The sequence below is a fragment of the Rutilus rutilus genome, assembly GCF_951802725.1.
Source record: "Rutilus rutilus genome assembly, chromosome: 14".
In the NCBI taxonomy this organism is placed as follows: Eukaryota; Metazoa; Chordata; class Actinopteri; order Cypriniformes; family Leuciscidae; genus Rutilus; species Rutilus rutilus.
The window spans coordinates 18,623,465-18,637,550 of record NC_140219.1 but is presented as its reverse complement, the minus strand read 5'-3'; the positions used below and the strand labels follow the sequence as shown (position 1 = coordinate 18,637,550).

The window sequence follows — 14,086 nt, the reverse complement described above, 5'->3', positions numbered from 1 at the left end:
ATTTTACGCATCCTCTGCAATTGTTGGAGAGTATTAACTTTAACATCTGAAGACAAATAAAGGACAATACCACAAAAAGAACATGGACAAGGAAGATTTTACTTAAGTTATCACTCTTTTTTTTATTATGAACTTCCACTTTTACTCATGAACATTTTTAGGATTTTAGGTATGTATGAATGTATAAATATATCATCATTATTATTATTAAGATATCAGTATTTATTACACAGATCTGTGGAATACTTGATTCTGATTGGTCAATCACGCCATCCAGCGGTATGTTATTTCCCGATAACAAGATAACAGGCTCATCCGGGTTACTGAAGTCAGCAGCGCTATACGCTTTGGAACGTTTTTTCTTTTTGTGGAAGTTTTGTGTTTGGTGAGTTAATCAAATATATATAAAAAACAGTCAAATAAATATTTTGTGTAGTTAATTACATCATCCAGTATCGTGGACTCGCTCTCTCGTTTCATACAAACACAGCTGCTGCCATTTTGCGACTATTCTTTTGTACACCGTTGGATTATACAAACAGATAACAAACAGGTAAGATTTTAAAAGATTAATCTCAAAACAATCTCAAAATATCAAAATCAATATCCCCATAATTATTTATGTAGCGAAATGCTGTGTAATAAGTGGTATGACTATACCTTATCCCTTAAATGTCCATCTAGTTTGAACTTGCCGAGCTGCAACTGCTCTCTCCGCTGAAGCTTTGCGTTTAAAGACCTAATAAAATATTTCAACTGAGAACAATAGTCCGTGTCTTATTTTTTACTTAGGTGGCAAGTAGCCGTGTAATAACTTGGATAATGTGTATCCAGCCGGTTATCATCTCAGAATAAACCCCTTCAAGCTGATGCAAGACCTGATCACCCTGTCTGGGTTTATTCTGAGATAACAACCGGCTGAATGTACATTATCCCATACATATTCTTGTAAACTTCAACATAAAACCTTAATGTTTATGAATAAAAGTTGAAGTTCACTGTAAAAAATAAAATAAAAATAATATATATATATATTAGGGCTGTGAAAAGATTAATCGCGATTAATCGAATCCATAATAAAAGTTTGTGTTTTATAATAAATGTGTGTGTACTGTGTATAATTATTTTGTATATATAAATACAAACACTTGCATGTATATATTTAAGAAAAATGTGTTATTTATATATACAAATATTTATATATAATATAAATATGTTAATATATACATGCAAATATTTCTTAAATAAATACATGCATGTGTGTGTATTTATATATACAAAATAATTATACACAGTACACACACATTTATTATGTAAACACAAACTTTTATTTTGGATGCGATTAATCGCGATTAATCTTTTCACAGCCCTAATATATATATATATATATATATATATATATATAAATAAAATCCTGTTATTATTGTTGTTTATTAAGATATACTTATATTCATACACAAAACAATAAAAACAACATCACATCAGGTCCTGTAACTGGTTATCATTTCTTTAAAATTTTAGTTTAAATCATTTTTAGCTTGTTTTGTCCAATAACGAGTCTCTATGGCATGACATACATTTTTAAACAAACAAATAATGTAATGTGGTATAATTTACTTTGAAGCCCTGTAAATTGCATGTTTAATTAAACAAGCAGCAGTTTAAAAAAACAGTAAAAACAAGAACAACAATTGAACTCAACAGAGAAATCCTAGGCAAAAAAGATAAAGCGTCACACACAGATGTCTTCTTTCAAAACAGCTTTTATTTGAGAAAAGTTTGAAACAGACTGGTCTTGAGAGGTACATTCAGATCAGCTGGAGCCTGAGGGACATGATGGAGGGAGCAGGGCTGACCGAGTTAGTGCCTGACTCGTTTCACAGCAACACACCTCAGCCCTGCCTCACGCTCCACAATCAGGCTGCCTTTTTTTCTGCTTTTTTTTTTTTACTTTTTCTTTTTCTTACAAAAAGTGGCTCAAAAAGTTTCATTAAAAATACAATCAAATAATTTCATATATATTTATATATATTCAGGCAACATGAGAATCCAAGAATTATCATAAGCTTTGAAAATAGCATCTCTGAAGTAATTTAAAGGTCTGTTTGGAAATTTCAAACATTGCAGGCAAGTTCCATTTACCCCTCTTAAACTGAGCTGAACAAACACATGAATGTCTTCATCTTGGTGAGTGTGTATGTGCTCACCAGGGTTCAGTCCAGTGGTGGCATTAGTGATCACACATGCACAGAGAGAGAGAGAAAAAAAAAAAGAGGGCTCACGCTGGATTAATGTGCACACTAAAACATCACCCCAACTGGCCTTACATGTCTAGTTAATAAGCAAATAGAGCTCTGATATATTTTCTCTGGAAAGCTAATTAATGATGTAATCAGAAATGAAAAGAAGGCCTGGTGGTTACGCTGGGCTGTGATACAGCTGGATTAAGCCCGGCCCAAGATTTGGAGCTGAGCTTAAGATGCTTAGCATCATGACACAGTCAGAGGTCTAACACACACCACTTTCCCTTGGATAATCCACACACACACTTGAAGATAGTTGAAGCTGGAATGGGGGCATTTTTCATATGGCATTGTTTTAAGAGAAACATAAATCAAGAAACACACTGGCTCTTCTAACACCCATTTTGGGCTACAAGCAGAAAGAACAACGGAATGGATCGCTCATATTAAAGGGACACAGAGATTTCAGCTGCATTAACACCATATATGATCTATCGGACTGATCTCTGATCAGAGAAAGAGCCCAGAGCTGCTGGTCTGCAGGTTCTGCTCAGGCTTACAAGATATAGAAACCCAATCTGTTCAACAGCGGATTGCACAGAAAAAAAGAAAAAAAAGAAAAAAAAGAAAAATCAAATGGCACAAGCTGATAATGATTAATTTAAGAGAAGGAAATTCATCTGACAAAAATATAACATTTATGAGTATAATTACAAGGTACAATAAATATGTAAAAAAAAAGAATCATAGTCAAGAATAAAATATTTCAATTATAATATAAAATGTGATGAAATCATGGCACGTAGAAATGGAATGTATTCAGAAGTGAAGAAAGTAGAATGAAGATCCATTCGCTCCTAACCACTAGGGGGCAAACATGGGCTTACCCTTTTAAGTGATTCATTCAGTAACCTCAAAACAGTAACATGCATGCACGTGGACGTGAAAGTGCGTTTTTGAGTTCTGGCCTGGTATTTAGAGCTGACACATTGCTCAACAGTGAAGCTCACTCCGAAAATACACAATTAACTTTGCTTTGAGGACTTGTCTTAGCATGTGCCGTTACCACGGATAATTCACCTTCAAGGAAAAACTGAAGAGAGATGGTCGGCCGCTTTTTTTTTTTTCTTTTTTTTTTTTGGCATCAAGCAAGAATTTCCACTTTTCACCAGTACATTTCTTACATCTATAATCCAACTGTAAACTGATCCCCGTTTCAACAATAAGAGTAACATTGAAAACTGTGAAAGTACGTTTAGTACGATTTTTCACACCCGCACGTACATGTACAGAGTTGTTGGGCACCGTGGGATATCCCAGAACTCCATGTGGTTGAACAAACAGCAAGTTGTTGAAAGGCAGCTTTTATACCCATAGGGTCAGTGCCCTCAGTGCAGCATCTTAGAGAGAGCTCACATTTAGGGATCTCGAACAGCTACATATCACAAAACTCTAAACTACGATCTGGGATTGTGATCACACCTGTTAACCGATCACAAAAGGGGCCAACTGTCTGCTAACAAAGTAAAGAAAACTAGAGAGCATGTTGACGAAGGAAAAGGGTGTTTATAGGAGGGGGGAGGGGGGTTCATGCAAGAGAGCCAATAAGGAATGAACCAGGGTCGGTACATTCTGCAGCAGTTGAGCGCTACGGACAACTTCTCCAGCGACACATTTATCACAATACGGTTGAATATGAGAATATGGCAGTAGGGCAGGGCAGAAAACGTTGTGAAAAGAGTTCCCGTGGAATCGTTCTGGGATGAGAGGCTTTGAGAGAAGTGAAGGGACATGACAGAAAAGGTGGAAAGAGGACTGCTGGTCTGAGCAGTTTAAGGTGGTTCCATTGTCATGTTTCATTTAAACAGGCAGGAGGAAGGGCAGCGACCCTGGAAGATGCGAGGGTCCCATCAGCAGTCTTAACCCAAAGCTGTCCGTGCCCATCAGTAGCGCTCCATCAGATGCTTATAGGAGAGGGGTGTGACAGCAGCCATCTGTGGTGTACACAACAACAAAAATCACCACTGCGCACAAAACTGTTTAGCACATATGTAACAAAGTATTTAACAGGTGAAGAGGATAGATCTTATTAAAGTCTGAATAGCAACAATGTGTCGATCTCTTATTTGATTGATTTATCAAATATAACCAACCCAAACACATAAACCCAGACAATTCTGTACACAATACCAACCCTAAATCAAATCAAACTGATCTGCACCAATGAACCATCCTAATCACAGGAGGATCTGGTTGTCAGGAATGATTCGCTCATATTATCAGTCCAAATAAAACGTGGATTTGAATCCTCGTTTATGGAATGTCCTGGATTTAAAACAAGTCCTCTATGTCTCAGATGCTGTCAATTACCACAGACATTAAACGGGCAATGCACCGCTGGCAAAATGGGTTTTTAATTAAACTTGACTGTGAAATCGATGCTACATGACAAGCAAAAATAAAGTAAAAGGGCTGTGGCATTATCTTTTGCTGAAAAACTTTCATACCTATAATTCGCTTTTGATTTTGCATTTACAAATGCATTAGCAGCTACCAATGGAAGTCTATAATTTACATTTATCTTCCATACAAAATGTGTTATTTGTCCTATAAAGTGGGCAAAATTGTTCAACGAATTGACGGATGAATTTTTGGGAACGCATTACTGGCGTAATTCCTTTGGATGGATTTGTCGGGAAACGTAGATGCTATCCAAGATCAATTTGTGTTGAACCCAGAACATTCCTTAGATCATATTGAGCACTTTACCTGTCTGTGTAAGTTGAAGTTTCCTCTGACAGCTGAGAAGAACAGAAGAGCAAGTTTAATGCTGGTGAGTACTTCCTATCTACAGCCTCACCAATAACTTATTACAACCATCACAAATTTGACCCCAAAAGCTTCAGGCACAGGCGAACATGCAAAACACCCATATCAGCATGCAAAATGCAAAGCATTAATGCAGGGGAACAATCACCGGAACCAAAATAACGTCCCACAAAGGTTAGACAGCCAACTTCGATAGTCACAAAAAAAAAAAAAAAAAAAAATTTTCCAAACTACAAACTACCACACAAAATACCCAACACAGCAAAAGACACGATAAGACCAACATGACACTGCGGTTTCCATTTCAGTGTATTAAAGTATTGCACAAAACAACCACACTCATGTTGTCATTCACACACATATAAATGAGGTTAACCAGAACAACACGACAGATAACTGGTTTAGTCAGTTAATACGGACCCAATCACAGGTTACTTGAGGAGCACATGCAAAGCATAATGAGGGGCGGAGCTTCCCCTGGCAGGCTGAAAGGATCATTTAATATTCATTCATTTTTTTTCCCCCTTCCGCTTGTTTATTTTTTATTCCTTACTGCCAACAGTACTGCACTGCGGTCTATTATTATAGTAGCGTCACTTATTAAATACATACGTTAATTAGGTATATGACAATTCTACAGGGTCATATGTCCTGTAACTCTTGATCTTTTTTAATATAAAATGCAACAGCAGAATTCTCAAAAGTAAAAATCCCATTAAAAATCTCCATAGAGAAAATATTACATTAACTTGTTTCATTGCAAATTTCCTGGTAAAGTAAGACACTATACACAATCCTGAACCAATCCCAAATCAGAACATGGCTGTTATTCTTTCAGGCTTGTAGAGGCTAGCAAAGTAATGCAAGCTATCTACCTAGCTTTTTAATACTAGTTGGTATGGGATTTTTGTGGTGTTAAAGCATAAAAGACATTAGTGATTTATCCAATAAGAAAACACGGTTACACTTTATTTTAAGGTGTCTTTGTTACACTGTAAATGTACTGTGAGGTACTGAGCAATAATAATTAACTACATGTACTTACTATAGGGTTAGGATTTGGTTTAAGGTTAGTTGCATGTAATTATAGTAACTACATTTAACATGTAACAATGACACTGTAAAATAAAGTCTTTTTCACATTTTCAAATACTTTTAGCATCAAATCAAATGTTGTAATTGTCAATCTCAGAGCTGGATGGTTTAGTTCAAGAAATTTTAAATCTCTGTGGAGAAAATCAATGGGGATGTACTTGTGGAACACAAAGTGGGCTGTCACTGTTGAGCTGTAGTGTGTTCTTTTTCTTAAGTCAAAGACTAAATGTCTTTTCAGCCAACCGATGTGAGTTCATCCTGAGGTAGGGAGAATTTCCACAGCAGAATTCGGAGGAAATTAAAAGCATCCCACAGAGGGGGCCCGACTGAACCCAAGGGGAGGAACTGCACTGACTACGAGGCAAATCCCTTGTGGATGACTAGGGTCAGGCACTCAATTGGGGCTCTGATTGTAAAAGTCTGGGGTCTTGTACCTGTTCATTTGACAGAATTGGACTCGTCTGAAAAGGTTCTCATGAGCAGGGGTCTGGCTGAAGACTGAGAGGAATGGCTGCCCCCAACATTCGACTGACCCGGCTTTTTCTGAAAGGGGGTGGTGAAAGACACTTGAACACGATGGATCGGACACACACATACCCACTCAAACACACAACCGCGGTACAGTAAATCCTTTAAAAATAAGACAAAACATGGTGAAGGATGTTTATAACGATGAGATTTCATATTTGAGGGCACAATAACGTGTTTATAGTTTCCATACAGATTAACTTTCATGGAAGAATTCATAATGGCCATTTTTCTAACATAATCCCTCATCCCTTTTGTGACCCATACAAAAGTCAGCAAACACTCAAAGAAACTCACAATGTAAACCCACCAAGAGATGGTTTCGGATTCCAGTTCCTTAATGATTCAGTTAACAATTATTATTTGTATATCTACTTTTAAAGTAGTGCCAAATAATTGATCCTAACTACACTACCATATAACAATGTAAATGTAAAAGTAAGATTTTGTTTTTCAAAGAAAATAATACTAATTCAAGTGACTAAAGACATTTATAATGTTATAACAGATTAGTATTTAAAATAAATGCTGTTCTTTTGAACTTTGCATTCATCAAAGACTCAAAGATTTTTTTTACCATAGTTTCCACCAAAATATTAAGTCTTTTCAACACGGATAATAACAAATTCTGAAGGATCATGTATCACTGAAGACTGTAATGATGCTGAAAATTCAGCTTAACCAATCAAAGGAATACATTACAAACAGTTATTTAAATTGTAATAAAATTTCACAGTATTACAGTTTTTACTGTATTCTTCAGAGACTTCTTAAAAAAAAAAAAAACATTCAAAAATTCTTACAGATCCCAAACTTTTGAAAGGGAGTGTATACTATATATATATATACATATACAATATTTGGGTAACATTCTAATAGGAACCCATAGAGGCAATGTAGATCAATGAGACTCATTTGAGCGCCACTCTGACTAATTCAAGAACCGGTGTTGCCCTTGGACCCCGAAGCCATTCTATTGTACTGTATTTAGCGCCTAATTTCAAATTATAAAAATAGAATAAAAAAAGAAAGAAATAATAATCGCATTATGGTGTATTTATGTTTAATTATGATATATAAAATGATCAATAAAATGCCCCTTTCTTCTCTGTTCTTCCATCTTTTTTTTTTTTTTTTATCCCCAACACTAACAAGACAAAACACTCTCTCTCACATACACACAAGATCTCACTTTGAATCAAGCAGCCCAAATGCACCCATAAAGTCAGTGGTTTGGGTGGGGAGTGGAGTAGTTTGGGCCGAGCACGCATGCAGGAAACCCTGTATGTTTGTGTGCTGCATTCTCCTGGCTGGGCATGCAGAGACAGCAGGCACCTGGAACAGGCAGCTGAAGGAATCCCCATCATACCCTGCAGCCCTTACAGACGCACACTGAGGACCACCCAACAGAGCGGCTCAGCTTTTGGGGACAATTCTTGCACAACGCCTCAAGACAAACACCCGCTCAAAAAACTGCCACCACGATACACCGTTTGACTCACAATCCAAACCCAGAACCCATGACAAACACATTTGAGCTAGCGGAGAACACCACCTTACAAAGAGGGAGCAGAGACAAACGGGTGGAGAGACGGCAGGCAGGACACTGAAGATACAGACAGGCAACCCAAAGGAGGAGGGACAGTGAGACAAAAAGCAGAAGAGGAGCAGGCAGAGAGACCTCAGTCACTCCAGGAAAAGCTGTGAGTGCTAGCAGTCTGCGACAGCATGAAGATAGTGGATGTCCCAGAGGAAGGAAGACGTCGTTTCATCTATGGTACAGCACACAGGTGGGCAAGAGACCAAAGAGGACAGGAAAATTAAAAGAAGATCATGGGTAAGAAAGGGTGGGAGTAAAGTTATGGGGGTAGAGATAGAGAAACAAGAGAAATGTGGTAGACACGCATTTAAATATGCAAGTGAAAAGCTCCAGTAACTAGAACCATGACTATGTACTGTAAGTTGACCAGCTCAGCATGAATAAGCATCTATAAAACAGACTAACTCTTCTGGTGGAAATTGATTGCCACATAAATCACATAATACATTTATGGTCCGCAGAATAGAATATTAAACTATCAGGAATTTAAATTAAAAATCATACACTACCATTAAAAAGTCTGGGGTTAGTAAGATTTTGTTTTAATGTTTTCGAAAGAAGTCACTTATGCTCAGCAAGGCAGCATTTATTTGATCAAAAATACAGTAAAAACAGTAATATTGTGAAATTGTGATTGTGAAATCAAAACATTGCTTTTTTTTATTAAATATGTTTTAAATGTAATTTATTTCTGTAATGGTAAAGTTTAATTTTCAGCGTCATTATTCCAGTCTTCAGTCACATGATCCTTCTGAAATCATTCTAATATGCTGCTAAAGAAGCATTTCTTATTGTTATTAACAACAGTTGTGCTGCCTAATATTTTTGTGGAAACAGTGATTTTTTTTACATTTTTAACATTATAAATGCATCTAAATAAATATTAACTTCTTTCAAAAAAATGTACTGACCCCAAACTTTTGAACGGTAGTGTAGATTCTGAATTAATGAGCTGCATTTGTATTTGTAGTAAAATGCAAATAAACACACCTGTGACCGCATGTTCTATATTAATGAGCATAGTTTAATTTTCATTCATTTTCAATAACAGCTGACGGTGTGACTAAGTTCAGCAGAGCTTGACTTTAAGCCAGCATCACTGCTCATTTGCATAATGTCTGAACTGCAAACACTTTTCATAGCATTTTCAACAAGCTGCAGTCATTAATAAAAAATTGCTTTACAATGTATTAATAGAGTGTAATAGAGTAATTATGTTTTTTCTTATTCATGTTTTCAGTCTTTCTAGGGACCTGTAATACACATTAGCTTGTGATATAACCTCTACACACAATGTATCGTTTCACATTTTAGAAAAAAAGACCATGTTTCTCATCTAACGGAGTTCATTAGGCTATAATTATAAAACCATTTTTAAAGTTGACAATTGAATAATTGACATCATTATCACATTGACATCAATGACACAAAATTTCTCCCCGTTAGCCATTTTAATTGACACGTGGCATTCTTGGAAGGGAAGCGACACCTACCTGTGAGGAAGCAGGGGGCAGATGAGCACCGTATGCTCATCTCTGGCCTGAAAGGCTGCTTAATTAGTGTCACAAACATTAGCGACTCCCTACAGCGGGTGCTCACTTCCTTTAAATAATTCAAATTACTGGAGGGGTCTAATTATTGTTTATAGATTCTAACTGTGGTGCATGTTAGCTGGTTGGGTAGCCACTGACAAAAGCACAGAGTGATGCAAGTATTTATGTCAGAGTGATACATGGGACAAAAAGCTACAGGAGAGTAGGAGAGTGATAGTAACAATTAGACTGATTGACTTCCTGTCTGTTTGACCAACCCCAACAATCCAAACTGTTCAGAGCTTTGAAACAAGGCAAGAGTTCTGTTAGGAAAAAAGTCAATGGAGTAATTCATGACAGTCAGGGGAAGTAAGGAAAAGAGACACTTGAGAAGTGACAGAGTTTAAGAATAAAAAAAAAAAAGTAAGGTCCTAAAAGGTAAAATAAGGCTGGGGGTACAGGGGATTGTTAAATGTGACTGTGTGTCCTAAACAGGTGTGACGTGATAAAGCAACAGATGACACAAACCATCTCTCTACCATGTCAATCAGAGTTTATGTGCTAACCAGCCATGACCACACCAAGCAACAGTGCATTTTGCTTGCCTACACTGGTCCTAAAATCCTGGTCAACATAACTGTGAATTAAACATCAAATATCTTCTAACTGGCCATGACTGCGTCACGTCATGCCTGGTTAGGACACGGTGGAAGATGAAAGAAGAACAGAAGAGAAGGTAAATCAGGAAGAATAAGGGAGAATAGGATGGATATGGTAGAAATGAAGAGTTGAGGAAGTCCGAGAGGAGTAAAAATGGGAGGGAGAAGTATACCTGTCGTGAATGGGGGCCTCTGGGCTTGCGGAGGACCACCAAAAGGAGCTCTGGCAGCAGACTGAGGAGAATGAGGATGATGATAACCAGCCAGGCAGACACTGAACTTAGCATGTTAGCAAACACAAAGTACAAACGCTGCTGCTTCAAAAACGGCCTAGAAAATAAGATGGAGAGAGACAGAGAGAGAGAGAAAACAAGAGCGTTAGACAAGTTAACTCATGCGATTAAACGTAGGTTAATTTAATTTATCTTTACTGATAATTATATTTGCTTCATTCTACAATCATTCAAAAAAAATCCCTAGTGGACCGCAATCTGTAGTCGGAATTATCAGTAAAGAAATCCACTCTTTAACAATTCAAGATGTTGAAGTTATTTGCATCCTTTTTAACTACAAATATAATATCAGCTTAAAAAGTGAAAAGTGATCTAATGACGTGTGCACAGGCGCTAGGGCTGGGTAATTATCCCTCCCCTCCTGCAACCTGTCACTCACATGAGATTTGCAGCAATTACGACAACGATACAATGAATTCCTGATGGACAAAATCAAGCGTGCCCTTCATAGAGAAGAAAGGACTTTGGAGACTTTAACGTTTCCTCACCATATGATGCCTCCCCAGAAGAAACTGAAGAAAACATAGAAGGCCAATGAGCCCCAGATCACAAAATGGTTGATCCACGTCCAGTGCCGCGTGTCTAAAGCCAGCTGGGAGAGGGGAAACAGTCAGTCTCTGACAAATGAAGGTCTGAGATACTTCTTTTATAGTTTAGAAGTTTGAGACGAACTGATCAAGCCACCAACCTTCAATGTCACAGTGAAAACAAGGACTGTAAAGACAATTGTTCCATAAGACCAGTTTCCGAAGACCTGTAAAAGGAAGGAGTAAATCAAATGCAGTTCCCGCTTTTTCATTCATACAGTTTTTAAAGTCACCATTAAATCATGGAATATTGTAGTATTAATCATTATTTATCTGTGAACATCATTTTTTTTATTCAGGTGCCCTTGTAACCTTTAATCAAAATAACTTCCCCCTCCCTCTTGTAACATATTTTCTCTTCTCTGATTAGGTGTTTATTTGTATGAGGGATAAACACTACACAACAATCCAACAAGCCAATCAATTCCCGATAGACAAAATCAAGTCCCACCCAAAATTTTGTTCGAGAAGCCATTTCACGCGGATATAGAATGCCACAATAGAGTATAGCATGTCACTATTGCGACTCCTGTTTCATGCCCAATTTTAAAAAGCAAACCAGCTCTAACCTGCCCATTATCCTGCAGTGCCGGATTGCTGAACAGGAAACGGACACCAAAGAAGAACATGAGACCCTGAAAAATTCCTAATACTGTCCAGTAGAGGAAGGGGCGCCAGCGTAACATGGCATTTTTGGCTATTTGTCTGTAAGAAGGATAAAAACACAGTACATCAGCAACAGCATGGTACAAATGAAATAATCAGAAGAGTTGCAGTGCAGACTGGCACCTGTAGAGGGTGGCATTGTCCAGCAGAACCTCGATGGACATATGCTGTTCCAGCAGGCTGTAGGCCAGAATGGGCATGGAGGTGAAGCAGATGTTGTACATCGTCAGATAGGCTGCGTCGTACAGGGGCTGGGAAGGGGAGCGAGGGAAAGGACGGGGGCACCAGGGAGGTTAATACCACAATAAGGACATCACACATATGCACACAATCTGACTGTGTGGCCACATGCAATGGTCGCTTAATATACAAAACACATGCTGGAAAATGTGATGTCAAGATCCATTAGACCAATTACAGGAAACCACAGCTGAGAATTGGTTAAGAGCTGTTTCTAATCTTTTTTGTTTGTTTGTTTGTTTAATCGATTGCAGAAGTGACAGGGCAATACTACAGGAGAAAGAAGGAAAAAGATGGGACACAACTGATATATATAAATATCAGTTCAAAAAGGGCAGAGAGAAATGCAGAGGAAAGACGCAAAGTCAAGAGCAGAGGCAGAGGAGAGGGACCTGCTGGGACGTAGTCTTCTAACAGGTCCTTTATTTACACATACCTGCTGAGAGTATCCACAGAAAAACTGGTAAAGGAACTGAGGTAATATGAAGCAAAGATTCTAAGGGAGAGAAGAGAAAAAAGGTTTAAAAGAGTCACTAAAATAACTACCTTTATATTTATAGATTGAAACATGGGTCACTGGATGCCAGATGTACCTTATAAAAGAAGTACTGGACAAGATGAGCAATGCGCACATAGTAGAGATGCCCATGAGCCAGCAAAAGCTTCTTTAAGTGCTTGAGTTTAGGGATGGCATAATCACTGTTCCTCACAGCTTGACGACCCTCCTTTCCTTTAACACCTGAACACACAATAGAACACACAACACCATCACATTCCACCGCCAAAAACTAAATAAAAAAATCCTAAGCAAGATATGTACAGTTTAATAATGTACACTTACCATTCAAAAGTTTAGAGTCGGTAGGATTTGATTACGTTTTTGGAAGAAATCTCTTATACTAACTAAGGCTGCATTTATTTGATCAAAAAAGAATTACATTTAAAGTAACTGTTTTCTATTTGAATAAATATAATTTATATTTAAAAGCAGAATTTTCAGCATCATTACTCCCGTCTTCATTGTCTCATGATCCTTCAAAAATCATTCTAATATGGTGATTTAGTGCTCAAGAAACACTTATTAATATTTTCCAAATTGAAAAAAAGTTGTGCTGCTTAGGATTCTTAGCATTTATTTGACATCCAAATCTTTTGTGTCTTGCTGAATAAAAGTATTCTTTCAAAGTATTCCTTTTAAAAAAAAAAAAGAGAGAAAAGAAACTGAGCCCAAACTTTTTAACAGTAGTTTACATGTATGCACAATGAGATCTCACCAATGCCCACGTGTGCCTCAAGAATCATGCTAACATCATTGGCCCCATCGCCAATGGAGAGAGTGATTGGGGAACCTTTGGAGTTCTTCACCATCTTCACGATCTAAAGTGAGTAAAAGAGAACTTTAGCCAACTAATTCATAAAGTATAAGCGCATTTAATTATAGGCACCATAAAGAGATGCCAAAGTGTCAGCCTGCAGGTGTGACCTGAGCTTTCTGCAGGGGTGCCATGCGGCAGCAGAGGACGGCAGTGCTGTTCTGGCAGATCTGCAGAAAGAGGCTCTTGTACAGGCAGGCATCTGCATCACGGGATGGGTTCATCAACAACGACAGCGTAGCACCGTCTATGATGAAGCCGTACTCCTGGTTTGATGTAGACCAACTCCTGTGGTACAAAAATGACAGTAAATTAGGTAATTAAATACACCCATATTAAAATTCTGGCTGATACGATAAGCCTATAATTATGCTCATGTTATGACTGAGACCTGATAAATGGCAGATACTAAAACTCTATACAATTTTGTCTAAAAAAAAA

General features: G+C 37.6%; 1 protein-coding gene across 4 annotated transcripts in view; it reads right to left on the bottom strand.

Moving 5' to 3' along the window:
* Window positions 1-3,383: 3,383 nt before the first annotated feature.
* The window catches only part of atp11c (ATPase phospholipid transporting 11C (ATP11C blood group)), a 62,982-nt gene continuing 52,279 nt past the window's right edge, over window positions 3,384-14,086 (bottom strand). The window contains exons 20-31 of one of the 4 annotated variants that reach the window (XM_084429628.1): window positions 13,756-13,933; window positions 13,547-13,649; window positions 12,866-13,011; window positions 12,709-12,768; window positions 12,156-12,283; window positions 11,936-12,071; window positions 11,468-11,533; window positions 11,268-11,371; window positions 10,660-10,816; window positions 8,377-8,467; window positions 5,013-5,044; window positions 4,199-4,237 (exon numbers count right to left, since the gene is read on the bottom strand). In XM_084429628.1, the coding sequence (XP_084285754.1) occupies window positions 8,378-8,467; window positions 10,660-10,816; window positions 11,268-11,371; window positions 11,468-11,533; window positions 11,936-12,071; window positions 12,156-12,283; window positions 12,709-12,768; window positions 12,866-13,011; window positions 13,547-13,649; window positions 13,756-13,933 (1,168 nt within the window). In that variant the 3' untranslated portion in view covers window positions 4,199-4,237; window positions 5,013-5,044; window position 8,377. Of the gene's footprint in view, window positions 4,238-5,012; window positions 5,045-6,601; window positions 6,711-8,376; window positions 8,468-10,659; window positions 10,817-11,267; window positions 11,372-11,467; window positions 11,534-11,935; window positions 12,072-12,155; window positions 12,284-12,708; window positions 12,769-12,865; window positions 13,012-13,546; window positions 13,650-13,755; window positions 13,934-14,086 lie in introns of all 4 variants that reach the window. The other 3 variants (XM_084429627.1, XM_084429629.1, XM_084429630.1) reach the window with 3 other exon arrangements.